Source organism: Anser cygnoides, chromosome 5 (assembly GCF_040182565.1).
Source record: "Anser cygnoides isolate HZ-2024a breed goose chromosome 5, Taihu_goose_T2T_genome, whole genome shotgun sequence".
In the NCBI taxonomy this organism is placed as follows: Eukaryota; Metazoa; Chordata; class Aves; order Anseriformes; family Anatidae; genus Anser; species Anser cygnoides.
Window position 1 is genome coordinate 17860601 of NC_089877.1, and position 20163 is coordinate 17880763.

At 41.1% G+C, this 20163-nt stretch overlaps 1 protein-coding gene across 3 annotated transcripts in view; it reads right to left on the reverse strand.

The window, feature by feature from the left end:
* The window catches only part of CAPRIN1 (cell cycle associated protein 1), a 33484-nt gene extending 18846 nt beyond the window's left edge, over positions 1-14638 (reverse strand). Inside the window, exons 1-6 of one of the 3 annotated variants that reach the window (XM_066997169.1) lie at positions 14430-14638; positions 13941-14140; positions 5337-5399; positions 3175-3261; positions 510-748; positions 318-400 (exon numbers count right to left, since the gene is read on the reverse strand). In XM_066997169.1, coding sequence (XP_066853270.1) covers positions 318-400; positions 510-748; positions 3175-3261; positions 5337-5399; positions 13941-14138 — 670 coding nt within the window. In that variant the 5' untranslated portion in view covers positions 14139-14140; positions 14430-14638. The remainder of the gene's footprint in view (positions 1-317; positions 401-509; positions 749-3174; positions 3262-5336; positions 5400-13940; positions 14141-14429) is intronic. The other 2 variants (XM_066997170.1, XM_066997171.1) reach the window with 2 other exon arrangements.
* Between the last annotated feature and the right edge of the window lie 5525 nt (positions 14639-20163).

Sequence of the window (20163 nt, forward strand, 5' to 3'; positions counted from 1 at the left end):
ACACACACGTTTCCAGAAAACAAAGAATTGCTACCAAGCATCAATGGCAGCAGAATACTGCTAAAACAGCAAGAACAGACTAAGCTTAAATACTGAATAATGCTGTATCAGTGAAAAAAAAAATAAAGATACACTCCATGGTAAGTTCACTCTTCAGTTATTGTTACAGTACAGGCAATGTTCGGGAGAAAGTAGCTACTCTAAAAAGCTGGAAAGATATTTTACTGCTTAAGTTCTTTTATATCAGGCTATTTTAGTTCAAACACAAATTCGGTGCACTGCCTCTTTAATTCTCTTTAAACAGAGAATATACTTACAGGTTGTTCCACAAACAGGTTTTTCCTTCCCTTCCAGTAAGTCCCACAGGTGAACAGATGCTTGCTCATACTGCTCATTCAACCTTGAAAAACAGTAACAGAATTTCTTACTGAGGGTTTAAATTATCACAGTATAAATATATCGTTAACTGACTGACAATTACAAAAGGAAGTACTTTATTTTAAGTTTACCTCACACTCATGTCTCGTTCAGGGTAAACTAACTTGTAAAATTCATCCAACATTGTCAGTTCCTCCTCTGTCAGCACCGGTACTCCATTTGATCCTTGCTTCAAGTCATTGCGTACTTCATCGTCACCCAATTTGTCCAAAATAAACTGCAGCTCTAGTACAGTCTTTAAACGCTTCTGCTCAGCTTCTTCTCGCATCAGCTGCTCCCTACGAGCTGTCTTTTTTATTGTTTTCTGGATCTATTCAAGAAGAAGAAGGAATTTAGCATGTTTCAACATAAATGTAGTGAATTCAAGGGAAAAAGTAGACTTGAAATGTCTTTTATTGATAAGTAAAGACGGATGTTGGTATTGAACTGCCACTTATCGATCCAACATTACAGCAGAATAATCTGTGAAGCACTAGAAATACCTCTTAAGCAAAATCAAAAGCCCAAAAATTAAGGCAAACTTTACAAACAATGCCACAAACCTTGGATTGTATTGGGTCTTTGTCATATTCTTACCTGAAGTCTGTATTTCTGTGTGACTTATAACTAGTTTAGTCGAGCAACTGCAGTTACAGTGTCTAAAGCTTCAGACATTAAGGTGTTACATGAAACAAACCCAGCTTATTGTTATTTGCTTCCTTTATGAATTATTCTATAAACATAAAATGATTTTGATATAGATGAAAGTGGCAAGAATGTACAAATGTACCTTTAAAGGAACATTATGGCTATTAACAGCTTCTGGCTTCCATAACTCAGGGAGGAAATACAAAAAGTAGAAAAGGTACAAGAGAAAGGCAACTCAATTAATGCAATAGAGCAGCTGCTTTATGAGCAGAGACCAAGTTTCAGGCTTTACTATTTGGAGAAGTAAGGGCAATCCAGATTATTTTATTTTGCTTTCTTTTATAAAGGCCACAAAGGCCAGCAGATAACATGAACAGAGTAGTTATTCACCATATCCCATCACAGTAGGAGGCATTCATTGAAACTACTAGGAGATCAGCTTAAAACAGATAAACAGAAGTACTCTTGTTTCTTACACCCCACGGGAGTGTGTAACTCATGGAATGTTTTTCCATGAAATGCTGAGGAGAGGCAGTTATCGGCAAGTTTAGAAAAAGGATTTAAACAAAACCTTGGACAAGCGGTCCACAGAAACTAAAGGGAACAGGAAGGGATATACTCTCTAACATTCTCAGTTTGATGATGATGGATGCTGGGAGGGAGTGGATGACAGATAATGATCAGCCAGGTACTACTTTACATCATACCTTCTACAACCACTGTCACAGTACCAGTCAAAATGCATTGCTGTTCTGAACCCACAGGATATTTCTTCTATTCTTAATTCTAGCATCCAAAACTGAGCTTGGTCACTTTGCAAGTATACAATACTTTAATATTCTTTTCCAAAGAAATGTAATCTGTGATAGTAACTTTTGCATTTCGAAGCATCTACCTTTCTTTTTTTTAAGCCAAAAACGTAATCTGATATTCAACTGCGTAAGAGCTAACTCCAATCTGAAAAAAAATGCAAGCAAACTTTAAAGCTGAATATCAGTTTGTTACTCCTGAATTCACTCATTTCTTTTAGCAGTCAGCTGACCAGGAAAATATTTCAGGACAGACTTGTCAGATGAAGAAAGTTCTTCACTACTAACGTTGCATAAACATACATGGAAACCTAATGCAAGGAAAGCAAAGAAATGGCTTGGCTTAGATGCCTACAAATTTACAACCAAATCTAACGCAGAAAGCAGCCTAGCATGCAAGGATGCTAATGCCCTTAAAATTATCATATAGCTTGTTCATGAATTAAATACACTTGTTAGACCAGTGTTGTTGCTCTTTCCGTAACTCATCAACTCTACCTACATTTAGAATCTTCCAAGTGTGTAGGATGGATTAAGCTTTCAGCTTGCTCAGAATTAATTCTTCCTTGCAACAATATTGCAGAGGTCTAAAGTTTTTGTTTGAAGCATGTCACAAGGAAAATAACAAAGCTGTTCATGTAACTGAATTGTCTACTGAGTTTTATAACCTAATCACACTATCACTTTACAACCTTGACGAAACACCAGCTGCAGTCTACCTGTTTTACTACTAGTATTCAGTTAATTTATCTTTTATGAAAATAATTTTAGTCTTGAAAGTTGGCATACACTATAGTTTCAGGTTATATTTGCCATTAATAAGACCGCATGAATCTTGAAAAAGAAACTACAATGCTTTTCATTTGATGGGACTTGATATCATATATGGTAATATAAAAAAATAAGAACACTCAGTCACTTGCCAAAGAGAAAAGCAGGCCTCCGAAATCACTCTTTTAAAAGAAACTGTTACTATTGGCAGTAAGCAGCAGTCTACAATGTTGTACAGCAGGCCTGTTCTGTGATCACATTGTTTTCAACAGTTAGCTTTTGTCAGAAAATTACCATGTTATTTTTGTTGTCATATCTTTATGTAGTCCTTAAGAAAAAAATATTTTAGGAATAGTCTTCAGGAAACCTGATACAAGCTAGTACACAGTAAGAGAAAACAGCCAAACATACAGATACCAAGTGTTTCATCTTCCATAACAAGAGCTTAATGCATCTAATATTAGCGAAAGACAATTTAAAACACGTTTCACACTGCATCTTATAGCCCACAACAGACCGCTTTACTTACGTCTTGGCTCAGAGCCATAAAACTCCTCTGCAGTTCTTTAGCAAATTCCAAATTATTTGTCACTTCCTGGTATTTTGACACTGCATCCTTAAAGAAAAAAAAAACAACCCATCAGAAACAGAACAAAATATAACTTCCAAACTACTTCCTGCTTTTTAATTTCTAAGTGAGACAGCTTTAAAGGTAACCATCTCTGAATGGAACTGCATCAAACTTAAGTATTGACCTTCACCATCCAAAATATGGAAGAGACTTGTGTACATCTTCAGCACTTGTTGGGTAAGTAAACTGAAATGTATGCATATTATATGCTCACAAGCATGACATATATAATTTAATATTTGACTTCAGCCAGTTTCTGAGAAAAACTAACAGGCAGGCCTGGTGGATGGGAGAAGAGCAATCTGTCAATTACAAACTGCTCAAGGTAAAGGTTTGAGAATTAATGCATTGCCATCTCGAGTCAGAGCCAAAATCAGAATGCTATACACAGAATAACGTTCCTTTCTCTACACATCTTTATTTTTTGTAATTTTCTTGTATCGTATATTCAGTTTTGCATTTGGTCTTCAACCACCAAAGTAATCCATGCTCCTTAACCCACTTTGCAGTTCTGAGAAATTAAGAGTCAAATTAGGGAAAAAACAGCCTGAGACATTTATACTCCTGCTGTGACAAAGTTAGTAATGGATACGTTCTTGGTAAGAACAACTGAGCCAGAGAAAAAGGTGCTACTTTCTTTGAAAAGCAAAGAACATGAACTGCGTTTGTCTTTTTTAAAAAAACCCTTAAGTATTTCTGTCTGTAATCATATAATCACAGAATGGTTTGGAGTGGAACGGGCCTTGAAGATCATCTAATTCCAACAACCCCTACCATGGGCAGGGACTCCTTCCACTAGACCAGGTTGTTCAAAGCCCCATCCAACCTGGCTTTGAACACTTCCAGGGATGGGATATCCATAAGAAGTAAGTTTCTTAGCTGTGTTATGTTTCTTCTAAGCATTAAGCTTTGTTATCAATCTACAACATTCTTCATCCATAGATTATTTGTAGAAGCAAGAAACTTTCAGCATTTCTCCATCCAAACAAGATTTTATCTCTATGAAGTCTGGTAGTCAGACTGTGCTCTTCATAAAATTTAATTTAGGAGTTTCTCTTCTCAAGGTGGAATTTCAGTTATCTTCCCTGCTCATCAAACAGAAAACTTCTCATGGTTTATAACTTCATTAACACCATTAAAAAATAAAAATATATAAATTTGTGATATTTCAGTTGTCAGTTGGCACAGACAAAAAATCATTTGTGAAGCCTAGACAGATAAAAAGACCACATGGACCCAGGGAAGCAGCTAATTCTTGCAGTCTGAGCAGCTGCAAATGCTGAAGGGTACATTTTTTTCTTAGTCCTTTTCAATGCTGAAAATCATCAACAAAATATTGTTGATTACCAAGCATCTGGTAATCTCTTTAGTATCAGCATGCATGTTTGCATAATACAACCAAATTTAATTTGATACTTGCTTCGTATTTATTACAACTGGAAAATAGCTGTTGAGTTGAGCTCTGCAATAACCTACTTTAAGAAACAGCCTCATTAAGAAACAGCCTCAACAAGGAGAAAAAACACACGTACAGTAAGCCCAGCTTACCTAGAGTGTTACATCTGTTGCACTGATAACTGTGATACACATGGACATAGCTTATTTTGAGAGCTCTGCAGAACTCAGTCTATGCTACCCTTGTAACTAGACTGCATGATATTTGTCAGTTACCACCAATCGACTAAGCTCCTGAAGTTCTCCCTGGGCACATTTTCTGGGAAGAAAAGGATGATGTCCAGAGAACATCAAAGGTATCATTTAGCTCTTTCAACAGTACTAGGTTATAACATAGGCCAATTTTCACCACCGTTTACTTACAACCTAACCTCAACAAGTATAACCTAGCATTACAACACATTCCTGTACCGATTCCTTCAGTTTCGTATTAACAGAAAAAATGAGATGTTGTAAGTACTAAGAAACTGAATCCAAAGTCTGAACTCATAAAAATCCAGATTTTAACAAAGGGAAACAGAAAGTGAAATTCATCCTTCCCCTCCCCACCACCATCACTAAACACTTTAAAAGAGATCTGGTTCATATTTTTTTTTTTCTTTTACCAGTTGATCTTGATTTAGACGTTCTCCCTTGTTCATTCGTTCCTGATAATCATCAAGTTTACTCTGAAAAGGAAGAAGAACGCTATTACAAAGAGGCAAAATCAGGTTACTGTTTTTCTACTTCTGTTAAGAAAATCAGGTACTGTATTATTACAGTAAATATTGACTGTAACTTATTACACAAAACATGCAACTGTCATGTAGAAATAGTACCTGAGAAAACTTGCCTACTCGGTTAAAAATGTAAATACTTTCCCAAGAGACAAATATTTTAATCTTGTTTGCTTGGACTATCACTATACGTCTTCGTGAACAGCCTTAGTTTCTACGGAAAGACATTTCTCCTAATGGAGAGAATGCTCTCAGTGCACATTTCCTTTAGTCCTAATGATAGAGAGCTGAACAGAGTTCTAAGCCTGAGCTTATTATCACTCTATCACTGCAATACCAAAAACATGACTGCAAAAAAATTAAAAATAATTTTTATATAATAAGATAATAAGATTCAGAACTCTAATTCTTTGTACTGGCATCTGTTAAGATAGTCTCAGAGAATTTAATATGGTTTCCAATCCTTTGTGCAAGAATGCCCACCAACACAACTCTTATTAATAGCTCTGGAATATTTTTAAATTAATTTTTTAAATTAAAAACTTAGTCTGAAAAGCATTTGGCACACTGGATATCTACCACAACACGAAATAAGGACATTTGACTCTTCCACATACTGCTTTATTTTAAAATAATGACGATGTTGTTGCATAATAGAAGTAGTAGTTTTCATGAGTTTAGAGATCCTAGCTGAGCTGCGAAGAGTCAAGAAGGCAGGATAAAGAGCTCACACATGCTGATGCCCCACTGCAACACCAGCCAGGTTAACTGAAGCTCTCTTCTTACGGTGGCTTAAGCCCTATGCTGAACTGGTATCACAGACACATTTCAAGAAGTTTTTATTTGCTTAAGCCACTTACTCCCATGCTGCAGTTTTACCATTCCCTCAGTCACACTGATGCAACTGTTTGTGAGGCTGCACAGTAAATTTGACTGCTAGTATCAGCCTGTTCAAAAAGAGTCTACAAAAAAGCATTAAAAGACAATTTCAGTGATCTAATTTCCAACACAAACCCATAAAATATCGAAACAGTAAAACCAACAGGATGGAACACCAAAATGTAGAAGAACACTACTTAGGTCAGCTTTGTTGAAGAAAACATATTGCAAAATAATGCTGCATTAACACTCACATAATCCATTTTGCTGGCTAGGGACACAGGGGAGGGATGAGATGAAAATACCCTTGACTACTACAATTGTTTCAGCATAGTTTTTCCACACAGCCTTACTTCAGCATTGTTGGTATCTTCAGATTAAGCACATTGCGATAACCTATTCAAATAGTATACAAGCTTTTCTTAAACGGTTGAATATTTTGAAGTCTAACGTAAACGCTTTATTCATTTGGTTTTCATTCTGCGGTTCTATCAACTAAAAGGCAAAGGATAATACGCCTATTTCTAGCCTTTGGGAACTGAAGAGCAGCTAATTCTCTTCACTTTTTCTTCCCTGAAAACATCCGTATCACAAAAGTAAAAGCAAAAGAAGGAAATCCCTTTCAGCTGCAATGCAGAGGACAAAGTCAATGGGCAGTTCATTACACATTATCAGAAAGATCTTAAGTGCCAAGGTAAGCATTTTTCTATCATCCCAAAGAAACAGTAAGATCAAAATGTTGCATACACTGAAGTATTAAGGAAGCACAAAGCTTTCTTTTTGATCTGCACTGTCAACTAACACCAGTGTAACAGCAGCATTAGTGCTGTGAAATAACTGCAGTAAAATTCCCACTTAGCAACCCACTGCAGCGTCTGCAAGATCTTCTTAATTGTACCCCTTCCACAACTTCACCCTCACTCACGATGAAGCATAAAAGCTAATCCAGCACAAAAAACATCAGGTGGCAAAGTGAATTTATAAATTGTCTATTAACCAGCTCACAAGTCAGCAGACCCCAGTTATGCAGACAAAACCAACATGCTACAGCTCTTTTTCCACTGAGATTCCCTAGGAGAAAAGCACTACATACAGGCTACATGCTTGGGCGGGGGGGTCGGGGGGGCAGGGAGATGGTGGTGTTGGCCGTTTAACTATAAACCCTGTATCTTATTTTAATAGGAATCCAAGACTGAGTTTACTGCTTTATGGTAACAGCCACCTTCCCCTCAGATTCAGGTTCTCATTACCTGAATTGCCTCCAAAATGTCAGCCTGAAGTGAAAAAAGTGCAGTTACATGACACTAGTTTCAAAAACAGTACTGGTTTCAAACTGCCTGACCACTCAGCTGTGCTGTTACAGTCATTTTCAGTGCTATGCTATAAACCGGATCACTGGAATGATCTGATTAAAAATAACCTTTAAAAAAAAGGGGGGGGGGGGGGTGCAGGGAGCAGGAGGAGGCACTATATTTAACCAGATAATTTCAATGATATGGTTTATACCAGTTCCATCAGCACAACTGTACGTGACAAGCTGCAGTGTGGAAGGGAAGAGGGTAAACTCTTCAACCCACTAAGGCAAACACTGCAATGCACACTTCCCTACAAGCCAAGAAAAGATGGGGAGGGACGACTGCTTCAAGTCTGTTTTCAGAGATATCTCAAAAATTGCATGTATTTTTTTAAATCATCATTAAGCAATTAAGAAAATCCAAAACCTAACACAGCTCTTAGCCCTCTCCTACTCAACCAAAAAAAGCCAAGCTATGAAATTCAATTTTATTAACCTTTTACATTTGCACATTATACTTTATATTTCCCCCACTATCATTCTCCAGTCACGTAACAGCTTAGCTTCCAAGCAAAGCCTGTTCAGAAATGGTCAAAAAAAATCAGTCTTCCTATTTCCTCAGGAAAATAGGGAGGAAAAAAAAAGGAAAAATGTGAAATAATTAAATGGTATAATGAATGAAAAATAGAAGTTCAAAATCTCTCAAAAACCATCCCACAATTCTCACATTCACTTTATTGCATATTTTATATATAATATATATACTTTAAATTATATATACACACCTAACAGAAGTCCCAAGAAGCTGTTTCAGTCTTGCTTTATAACCAAAGAGAGGTAATGAAGTACTCCAGTATTCCAAAATAGGCATGCTTAGAGTTCTTCACTTTAAAACAAATACTTTTTGAAGTAACAGTTTTAAGCATTTTTACGATTCTTTTTGCCCAAAACCAAGTCTGACAGTTTAGAAAAAGCATCTCCATGACATACTAGACAAGTTTGAAGTGAACTATACATGCTCATTCCAGGCCTGGAGTCTCACGGTCAGCTTACCCCAGCCGAGACTGATCACAAGAGGGGTATTCTCCTTTTCTGGGTGCCGCACTGTTAGCCCTGCCTACACACCAACATGGCCAGACTGACAGCTGGGTCAGGAACCTGATCCAGCCAAGCATGTATAGTGAGAGAGGTATAAGAACAGCGAGGAGCGGGACCCACTCCATCCCAAAGCAATGCAGAACTGTGCATTCTTCGAAAACTTTTAAATGCAAACGAGTTGACAAAGAGAACCTGCTTCTTAGTTACCTGCAATAAGTTAAGTCACAAATTACTGAAACTCCTAGAAGTTCTGTCAACTGCATACGTATGTTCTCCTTCCAAATTACCCGTTTCCTATGTAAGCACTACAAATTAATAAATAAGCTGTCTATATTGCAAGAGACCTAGATTTTGTTCCACGCAACATTTCTGTTCCAAATGAGCTGCTTTTACAACAGCAAGGGAACTCTACAACACAGGCTTTTATTTGTGAATAAAGCTATAAAAGTTCCTACTTTTGACTCATCTTCTACATTACCAATACACCCTATTTGCATATTTGCTTTATAATACTTGACTTTTTCACCCCCACTGCAGTGTGAAAACACCACCACTGGTACAACCTTCTCCCAGTACGTTTTGTTTACCTTTTCCTTCTGAAAGAAGAGGAAAAGCAAAGCATCAGGTCAACAGCAGCAGGACTTAAATAACTGGAAGACCTTACACAGCTTATAAGGGTCAACATAAACCTAGTTAACAGAACTTGCTAACAGAAATAATCCCTATGCTATATGAAACAGTTAAAAAAAAAAAAAAGAAACAGGAGTTGAAACCAAAAACTACCAAACACCAAATAATTTCACTGATAAACCTGCTTGGTTTTTAAGAGGTAAAGCTTGGTTATCCAAAACTGGTTAAGAAAAGAGGTCTCAGAGAAAGTTTCAGATTTTCAATATAGTTTCAAATAGTTTTACAGTTCCTTGCTTTCAAAATTATGTTTCCTCTCTGAAGAGAGATTTGAATTAGCCCGGTACTTCATCTAGCGTAGACTGTAACCAGACCTTTCTGAAGCAGTACTTGTTTTAAAGGAAATTCTAGATCAGCATTCCAGAAGAACCAACTTACATGCGTGGGGGAAGGAGGGGGGAGAAGAGGAGGTGATAAAAGAATTCCTTCTTTAAAGAACAGCATGTAACAGTGATAGACCACAGTAACTGCTGTGATCAGCACTATACCCTGCATCCCTCAAGCGTTATTAAGATTGCAGAGAGAAGACTGTGGTGCCATGCCAGTAATAGGGAGGTGACTGCTTCCATCTTAACAGGACAGGACCTACACACACTGCAAATGTAGGCTACCCCTAGGGCTGATCCGATGCCGTAAAACCCAACAGCCCACTCAGACGGCAAACTATTGACAGAACCAAGCCTCTCAAGGAGGGTTCGGGAGAGACACTCACAAGCCCTGAACATGCGAGAGGCCCACGGAATGGGGCAAAAGCACTTCGGCGTGCTGACAAGTAACTTGGAACACGGCACCTTCCTGCTATCACTGGCTGCACCTACAGGAATAGAAAACTGATCTCAGCTTTCGCTATAGGTTGCTAGATGTTAATCCAACACTTCGTTGAACGGGGAGACAGCTGCCTCTTAAGTCAGATCAACCTGAAATACCCAACTACTGCTCCAATGCAAGTTTATGCGTAATAATGGCAGAGGCAATTTTAAATATTAGTTTTTCAACCCGGTCTCGATTGTACTTATTCAGGAATTCAGAGAGAAGCTGATAAAACACCTGCATCTTAAGTTACTATCTACAGCTAAAACGCCCCATCTTCACAACTGTAACCTGAATACACCAAGCCCAAGTCATGTTAGGTAGCTCAAGCTAACATACTTCATATGTGCAGTCGCTCAAGAATAACCTTTGTGATCACTGGCCCATACCTTAAAACATGTTAGCAAATGAGGCATTTTGTCCATCTTACAGAACATTGGTTTTAAAAACTGTTCTCATGTAGCTCATGCTATATTATTTGAGCTGAAAGCAAAAAGCTCTTTATTTTTTCATTCCCCATTGCACAAAGACATGAGTTTGATCTACATTCAGTCAGCTTCATTTGGAAAGGATCTAGTCATCTAAGAACAGAGGAAAAAAGCAGGGTATCCTTCCTATCGGTTCCAAATATAAAGAGAGCACAGACATTTTCAGGCCATGTTCCTACATAAGTTTAGGAACAGTAATTCAATTTATCCTAATCCCTTTTAATACAAGCCAGACTAATTATTTCAAATAATAAGGTCTCTTTTACAAGAAGAGAAAAGCTTAACTAAGAATTTAGTATTTTTTATTTATGAACACTCAAAAACAGCACAGAACTCAGGAGTATTATGATTTTGAATTCTGTATTTTGCCCTTCACATCATTTTATCCTCAGAGCTCAAAAGGGAACATGACAACAAATTATTTCAACCTTCCTGATTTTTTTCATAAAGAATGACCTTTATTTAACCAAAAGCTGCACATATCATTTAAGAGCTACGATGATACTTTTTACAGAGTATTTTTCATGCACTAGAAGCATCTTTTAGTGTCAAATATATTTTTATATTTGTTCTCAAAAATCAAGCCCTCAAAATCATCTCTACTGGCCTTTGTTATCAGCTGCTGACAAAGAATTGAATGTTCAGCTAAGCAGGAGTTTTCTGCGAGCTGGACTTCTTTCAGTAAGATGTCTTCCTGAATTTTTTTTTATCTCCCCCAGAAAAGACATTCTCATCAAAAGATTGAAAATAAAGGAAAATGAATTTGTGTACTTAGGTAAATTTATCAAGTAACAATAAAATTAATGAAGTCCATGTGTACAGCAAGTTTTATTTAAAGCATTTGATGTTCTCTTTAATAAGGAATGATGATTTGGTAAAGAGCTGTTGTTTCCCCCACTAAAGGACAGGCTCAAGTCCACAGATTTGTAATTTTGCTTTAATACATCGAGATGAATTTATCTCATGACTGTGACAGTGTTTACAATAGAATCCTACTCCAGGAAGTTTCAGAATGTTTTCAGCCAACAAGACTTACAGAAATCTTTGAATTTTCATTCATCTGTGTAAGAGAATACCTAGCACTTTTTTTTTTTTTAAGAAAGACCTAGCTTTTTGTTTGTTTGTTTTTGGTCACACTTCTTAACACCAGCTCTCCCTACAGAGAGGCTCTACGTAATTTTAACAGAAGATCTTCCTTCAAGCCATTTCCAGAAAAAAAAGGCACTTCCCCTGCATACACCTGCAATGACACCATAGTTACAAAAACACAGTGACAACAGCCACAGATACACAAAAAATAACAAGAAACTAGGGCTTTAATGAGACCAGTAATTTTCACTCCATTCTCTCTGGAGTAATGGCCTTCCACACATCCTTCTAACTTAAGGTACTATAGAAGCCATCCAAAAGGTCCATTCAAACAGAAGGGAATGGCTATACCAAATATAAATTAGGTGTAAATTATTTATTTTGAAAGGTGAATAAAAACACTACTAGAAAGGAAAGCTGACTTGCACACCAATAAGAGTATGCTTATCCTCTTTATTTCTTCCAAGCACAATAGATCAAAAGACCTTTTAATTTTAAAAATACAGATTTTCAACATCACAGAAAGCTATTTTCTGATTTTTTTTTTTGTATGTGGAACACAATCGTTCTAAACCATTTTATTTTAACCAAACCATTTGGGACTGAAAGATTTGCATTCTTTCTCAAGTTGAGGACCAGAATTATTGTGTGCACACATTTGTATGCATTAAATTAAGAAAAATATTTTGTCCTCTATATACACAACAGTTTTCAGACAAGGCTCAGGAAGAGATCTTCCAATTCTAGAACTTATCTAAAAGCTCCTGGCTTACTTCTTTTTGTTGCTTTGTTTGCTGAAGAAAAGGAAAATCCAATTTATTTACTTTTTTAAGTGAGAAACCACACACCACACAGATTTACAGCTACGAAGTAAAGCATGGATTGTTTCATTTTTAACTCACCTGTACCGGCTAATGGTTTTGTTTTCTATAAATATACAACACTAGTCTAGACTACTAGAACCTGAAGTGCTAGATAAAAAAATCAATTGAGTAACTGTGTCTATTCACTCTTAATAGAAAAAGAAAGAGATTTAGAGCCTCAGCGCAGGCCTAAAATTTTATTTTAGTGCTCCCAAATTTTAGCTCAGTAACACAGTGCTTTCAAGCAAGTCCGTAGGCTACGCGTCTGCTAGTATTTTACTGCTGGACACCTCATGCTCTGTAGGTTAGGAAACCCTCCGAGGCTCGTTTTACCTGACAACACCGAGCACAGAGCGGGTGCCGTATAAATCGCGAGCAGCTCCAGCACCCTCTTTCTCCTCTGTCACAACCTCGAACCCTCCGAGGCCCGCCGGTTTAGCAGCGGCTATTTCTATAAATAACCGCTCGAAGGCCGCTTCCAGCTGACCTCAGCCTCCCAAAGGGGTGAGCCGGGAGCAGCGGGAGCCGCGAGCGGCCGGGCGGGGCGGCCGGCGGCCCCCGGCTTTGTGCAGGCTGCTGGCACAATGCAGTTCCGTCGGGGAGGCTGAGGCTGGGGCCGCCGCCGCCATGTTAGCTGCCGCTTCCATGTGCGCGGCCCCGGGGGCGGCAGCGCCGCCCGCTCGCCCCGAGGCCGGCCTCGGCCGGGAGGGGACGGGGATGGGGATGGGGACGGGAAGGGGAGCGGGGCCGGGGGAAGGCGGCAGCGGGAGCAGGGCCCGGGTGGGGGGGGGGGAGCCGCCGGGCAAGGCCCCGCCGCGGCGAACAAAAGGCGGAAGGGGGGGGAGGGACCGCGCCGCACGGGGGTCTCGCCGGCAGCCTGCGGGGCCCTCCCGCCGCCGCACCCCCCTCGCCCCCCGGCCGCTGCGGTGCGGGAAGGGGGGGGAGCGCCCGGCTGGCTGCCCGGGGGCGGCGGGGCCCAGCCGGGGGGAGACCCAGGAAAAGGGGCCCGGGGACCCCCGAAAGAGGAAGGGGGAAGGCCGGGAGAGAGCAGCTCGCCCTTCTGGAACCTTCCAGCGGGCGGCCCCTGGGGGCGACGCCGGGAACAACCCGCTGCCTGCCTCGACCGGAGCCGGGAGCGGGAGTGCACGGCTCGGAGAGGGGCCCCGCGTGCCCTCAGCGCCGGAACGCGGCGGCTCGGGGGGGGCGGGGGGGAGCCCCGGGGGCCCGAACCCCTCGTGAGGGCCGAGATGGGGGCGGTCAGCGCGGGGGGACCCCGGGCGGGCACCTTTTTCTTTTCCAGGTTGCGCAGCTTCTTGTCGATCACTCCCAGGATCTGCTTCATGGCCTCGGTCTGCACCGAGGTGATGCTGCCGCCCGACGCCTGAGGGGCCGCTGCCGCCGCCGCCGCCGCCGGGGCGGGCTCGGTGGCCGGGCCGGCCTTGCCGCTGCTGCTCGCCGTGGTGCTGTTGGTAGCCGAGGGCATCTCTGTGCGGGAGGGAAGGAGGCAGAGAGCGAGCGCGCGTTACGGGCGAACGGGCCGCCGGAGGGGACACGCGGGAGGGCGGGCGCGCACTCGCCGCCGCTTCCCCACGCCCAGTGCGCGCGCACGAGGCCGAGCCGGAGCCGCACCTGCCGCCGCCGCGCGCGCGCGCGCTCCCTCCTCTCCCCCCCCCCCCCCACCCGCCGCGAACAGACTCGGGCGCGCGCGGGCGCGGTCACGTGACGGGCGGCCTCTCGCCCAGCCAACGGTCACCGCCCGGCCTCCCCGCCTCACCGTGTGCGTGAGTGGCCCGCGGGAGGGGACTGGGTGCGCCGCGCTGTCTCTCAGGGGATGGCCGCCTCAGCCGACTCCGGCCCCGCCGCCCGCGCTGCTCCTGCCGCCGCCGCCGCGCCGCCGGGGGAGAGAGGCAGAGACAGAGAGAGGGCGGGAGCGCGCACGCGAGCGCGTAAGGCGGGCGGCCCCGGGAGCGAGCGGCGCCAGGTCCTCGCCGCCCCCGGCTGCCCGCGGAGAACGCCTGAGCCCGCCGGCGCCGCGCTGCCTGCCCTTCGGCTCGCCTGGCGCGGGGCTTTCAGGCGCGCGTTAGGGCGCCCGAGCGCCGGACACAATAGCGGGGCGGGGCGCGGCGAGGACCCCGGGGGCCATCAGCGGCCCCGCGGCCGGGCAGGGCACGGCGCCCAGCCCCCCCCCCCCCCGGCCCTGAGGGGGGGCCGCGCCCCGCTCCCGCCCTCAGGGCACGGCCCCGGCCGCCGGCGTTAACTGGGCATTAACGGCCGCGGGTCGGTCATTAGTCTCAGACTGGGATCAGCGTTAAATGTCACTGCGTTCCCCAAGCACACCCCCGAACACAACACACTTGAATGTTCTTACATATTCAACTTCCGTGACCCAAAGCTGCGCGCTGTCCAGCCAGCGATTCTTGGCTGAACCTTAACCTCTGTGCCAACGACTGATAATCACCTCAGCGTCTGAAGAAACCACAGTGAAAGGGTGTCTTACTTCTCAAAAAAAAAAAAAAAAAAAAACTGGGAAAGATAGCCAAGCCTTCTTACTGAGGCAATTTGAAAATGAAACACTGCTGCCTGCAGCAGGCCGGGGACTAAACAACATTGGACAAAGTTTAGTACGCGTTCCATTGTCATTTCAGAACTAATGGATGCAAGATGTTAGGAACTTAAAGCCCTAAAATTCATTCCCCCAAAATAGCAAATTTGGGATGAAGTTTTCTGTTGTAATTCCAGTTCGGGATCTTATTTCTACTTTAAACCAGTATTGGTTAATCCATTTAATCCTGGATCCACAGATGAGTACATCAACACAAATGTGAGCTGTTTCTTGAACAGCTTGGCCAACCTCGTGGTTCTCCACCACTAGGAGGGAGGTATCTCATCCTTCCTGCCCTCACCCAGTCCCTGGGCACAGTCCTTGCCCCTGTTCCATTCTGATTTTTGCTTCCTGTGAGTTAATTCAAGCTGGTAATCTAGCAGGAAACTCTTATTTGACCTCATGCTTCAGTAGCTAATGCTTGAATGGTCAGATTTTTCTTCATGGCATCTGTAAATATTGCTTTGTACACTTTTCATGTATGCCTGCATAGCAGCTCAGTGCCTTGTCATTTTATATTAGATTATTTTCTTTCCAATTCACTTTTTTGTATAACACATTATAGGACAAGTGTAACAAATCAGTCAAACCTATGTATTTCAGTTGAATAACATATAAAAGAAACGTCTGCAGATATTAAAAGTCAATTTATTTTCACTATTCACCAGGAAGTTTTACTTCATACCATAATAAGATTTGATTTTTATGTAGTAATTTATTTCTGCAATCCCCTTACACAGGGGCTGAAATCACCTTTGTTTTCCCCAAGTCAGATGCAGTTTCTTCATGAACATTTGAAGCACACTGAAGCTTTATGACCATGAAATATAATACCTGAAAATACGGAATTGTTTCATCCAATGGTACTAATTTCTCCTTTCTATTATATTGCCATTGCAATTCTGTATAAGCTCTGGGAACACAACAGCTTAGGAAAATTTTGCAGCCAAGTCACAGAAGCCTAATGTAGTTAGTACTCAAAGCCTGTCTTTCTTAACACAAAAATCTGCAAGAAATAAGAAAAAAAAAAAAGAGCTGATGGAAGAACTGGTGACAATAAATCAGAAGTACATGCTGGACCTGAAAAAAGCCTTGATCTTGCTTATCCACCAATATATTTATTCTTGGGGGAGGGGGTAACAAAATATCAAGTATTAACTCTCAAAAAAAAGGCTAAAAATACTGCTCCTGAGAGCAGTTATTACATGAGATTACACAAGCAATAATTACATGACAATTACTGTGTCAAAGCTCTTCATAATTTCACTGGATGCCTTTTTGTTAGCCAAAGACGGAACTGAGACTGTTGCTAAGCTTACATACTAAAGCAAAAATATAAACATTAAGTACGTATCTTACATAGAAACTTCAAAGTCCTCAGAAAGAAGGACTTTCATATTATGCTAAAAAAAAAAATACACTTGCAAATTTAGCATGGGTCAAGTCTTCCTAACTTCATTTAACAAATTCTTACCACAACATAACTTTATACTGAAGACATTTGTCATTGCTGTATTACAGCATGATTCACTGTCAATACTATGGTATAATTGGTCGGTGCAGACTCAATAACAGATCTCCAGAACCTTCAGCAGTTTCTTGGAGCAGCCTGGCAACACCTGAAGAGTGCATGGTTCTCTAGTCCATGCCAACTTTAGAGTCGATTTTGGAAGCACGGAAGTTTTAAAGTAACTTTCACACAAACTGTACTGCATAGTCAATCTCATCTTTTAAAATCTCTAATAGTTAATGTGCTTAGTAATTGCACATTAATGTGCTTAATAATTTTAGGCAAGTCATGCTGTCGTATATTCATCTACCTCTTCCATACCATTCCTCTAAACAGTGCCTACAAATACATCCACACTTCTGTGCCAACAATATTGATAAGCAACACCTGATAGAAAAGCCTACGTAAGAATTCCTCACCTTGAAATAAAAGTTCCTTCTTACTTCAAGGAAACGTTGAACAACTTGCATAGAGGCAATCCTGTGAAAAAGTTTTCCTGCTAACTTCTAGCATGACAAACTTGTCATTAGAACATGTCTCAACCTTTACATTTCTTAGTGATAAGTAGCCCCTTGCTTACCACATGGTACGATCTCCCTCTAGAATAGGATTCTGCTCTCTTTGCCCTTGAACTGTTGTCAGATGGCTGGCTAAAATCACTCTTTTGCATAATTAAGGTAAAGATCAAATTTATTTGAAGGGCACTATCTTTACATTCCATGTTCATGAACTGTGTAAATGAAAGTCAAATCTGGAGCTGCTGATTTTGAAGTCACATTTGTTTAGTTGCTCCAGAAACTGAAAGGAAAGAAAGTCCCTTTAACAAGCGAAAGCATATGCAGCACTTGCACAAACATGAACCTTTAGACCACAACATTGCTTAAGATGAGTGAATGCCTTGAGTGTAGAGATCCAGATTGAGGAGACATTTAGCTTTGCTCTCCACATTCCAAGGAGGCTTCTCCCATGCTGGATCTCTCTAGGTTTTCATTTATTATTATTTTATGTCATCTGTTACTAGGGAGTTTGAGTATAACTTCTCTGTTTCTCAGTTTCCAGCTCTCAGGAAAGGCAAATGGGCAAAAAACAGACACAGGTATATTTAAAAAAACTTAACCAACCAGTTACACACATACAAAAAAAAAAAAGGAGGAAAGAAAGCCTGTAAGCTTGCTGGTGTACCTGTAATCAAGGTTCAAGTGTTGTGTAAATATTCTGTGGGAACGTAGAGCCTTGTCACTGAAGTGATGTCTCAGGCAAAGTTTTTCTGATCTGCCTGTACATCTCTTCTGTTACTTCTGACACACCTTCTCAGCCCTTCCCATTTCAGCTTACCCTCATGTGGCCAGTTGCCTGGTGACTTTCCAGCAAGACAAGTCTTGGCCTTCCCTCTGGGAAAATCCTGCAGGGACTAACTACCAGTTGCTTGCCCTGTTGTTTTTTTTTTTTTCCTCCAGGTAAAACAAATGAGAGACCTCCTTCCCCAGCATTGTACAGTCTATATCCAAGTAGGAGTCAGGTCTCATATCAGTTCCTTGCAAACTCCAGGTACAAGCTGTGTCTCCCCACAGTTCTGTTTCATTCTGACCACAGATAACCAAAGCACCCAAGTAGAGACATGCTCCTGACTCCCCAAACCTGGTACCCCAGACCTGTGTCCTTCCATCTTGTTACCCACCTCTCCAAGACAGCAATCAATCTTTTATCTCTCCAGCTTTTCTACTCCGCTTCCTCAAACCAGGAGCCCTAACCCAGTGCATTCTGTTCTCTGCTTCTTAATTTACAGGTCTGCTTCCTAATCACACTCAGAATTATTCTAATAATGAAATAATACAATGAACAACTTCTGTTTATTCTGCTATTTTCCCCCAGTAGGGTGCATGAGGCTAAAATGAAAATCTTCTTGCACATTATCACAGATCTGTTTGTCAATTAGTACCTTAATGGACCTATTGAATGTTATATCCCTTCAGGAATGCTACTGAGAACATGACCATAAGAACAGAGGAAGAGAGAACCACGGCTTAGTTTGAAAAGGAGATCCTATTCCACTAGTGATGCACAGAAAACAAGAAATACCAACCTTTATTTCCAGTTCCTAGATTCAGTATACAGGGCTTGTGGTTAGCCAAAGAAACACAGTATTTTAACTTGTGAAATAACAACATTTAAGCTAGAGTAATGAACCTGGAGTCAACAAAGTTCAGTTGCCTTTGAGGTTACAGAATTGCTTTTGAGGTTAGAGCTGTATCCACAGCAACACTAACCCAAAGAATAAATCTTAATTAGAAATGGAATCATATGAGAACCTGAATCACTCAGGATTTTTGCTGTCTTAAGACAGGCCCAATCTGCATATTTCGAAAGTTGTAGTCTGTACTACTTATCAGGCAGGTTTAGAAAGTTACCACTTTGTCCTTATTTAGGTTTCTTTTTCATAAGGAATTTGCTCAGGCAAGAGAAATTCCCATTCTATCTAACCCTATAGGGTGACTAACTTTCATAATAAAATTGAACTCAGACAAAATAAAACTCTTTGAATAAGGATTAAAAGCTCAATAGTTGTTTATCTGAATAAGATTAAATTACAAATATTGTATAACAGTTGTCAAACATTGACTTTAGCAGCCACATCAATGAAAGATTCAGAAGATATTTGGGTTCAAAAGAAATTAAACGATGTATAATGGCACACAACCTGAGCCATTTTATGATTTAGTCAAAACAAGTCTAACTCCAATCCAGTACTTCAAAAAATGATTAAATACAGCTAGATGATAGAATTCCCTATAAAGCCATCAATGGGAAATTGTACTGATATCACACAATTCCTTGACCTTTTTTTTTTTCCTCCTGTAAAAGGATTTTCTTAAGCCTTTAATTTTCAGAAGTAAATAACCAGGATGCGATAGTACTTTGCTGCATAAACTACATGCAAAATAATTCCACAGTTAATTTTAACATACAGAGTCCCCACATAGGAAGGGAGCAGGTTGGCTATACATACCAAAGAAAACATCTCTACACTGAGCAGCAACTCAGAATTGCTTAGGGCTTTGTATTTACTTAACTCATTCGAGCAGACCAAATTTACCACATGATCTAGATTATTTTATGCCTGTCCTCCCTCTAATTTACTTTTTTTTTTTTTTTTTTTTATATTTATGAGTTACTCAAACCAAAACAACTCACTAAACGGCAATTTTCTCTTCACATTTTTTAAATGCACCTGCCAGCCACTTCCCACATAACTTATAGTGCCAGTTAAAGTCAGAGTATCATACAGCCAAAGTCAAATTCAGATTTATTATATCCAAGTATAAACTTCTAAACACCTGGAATCTTTAAGATCAAAAACTTGGAAAAGCAGCATAGAGTCCTAGACATTAAAGAAAA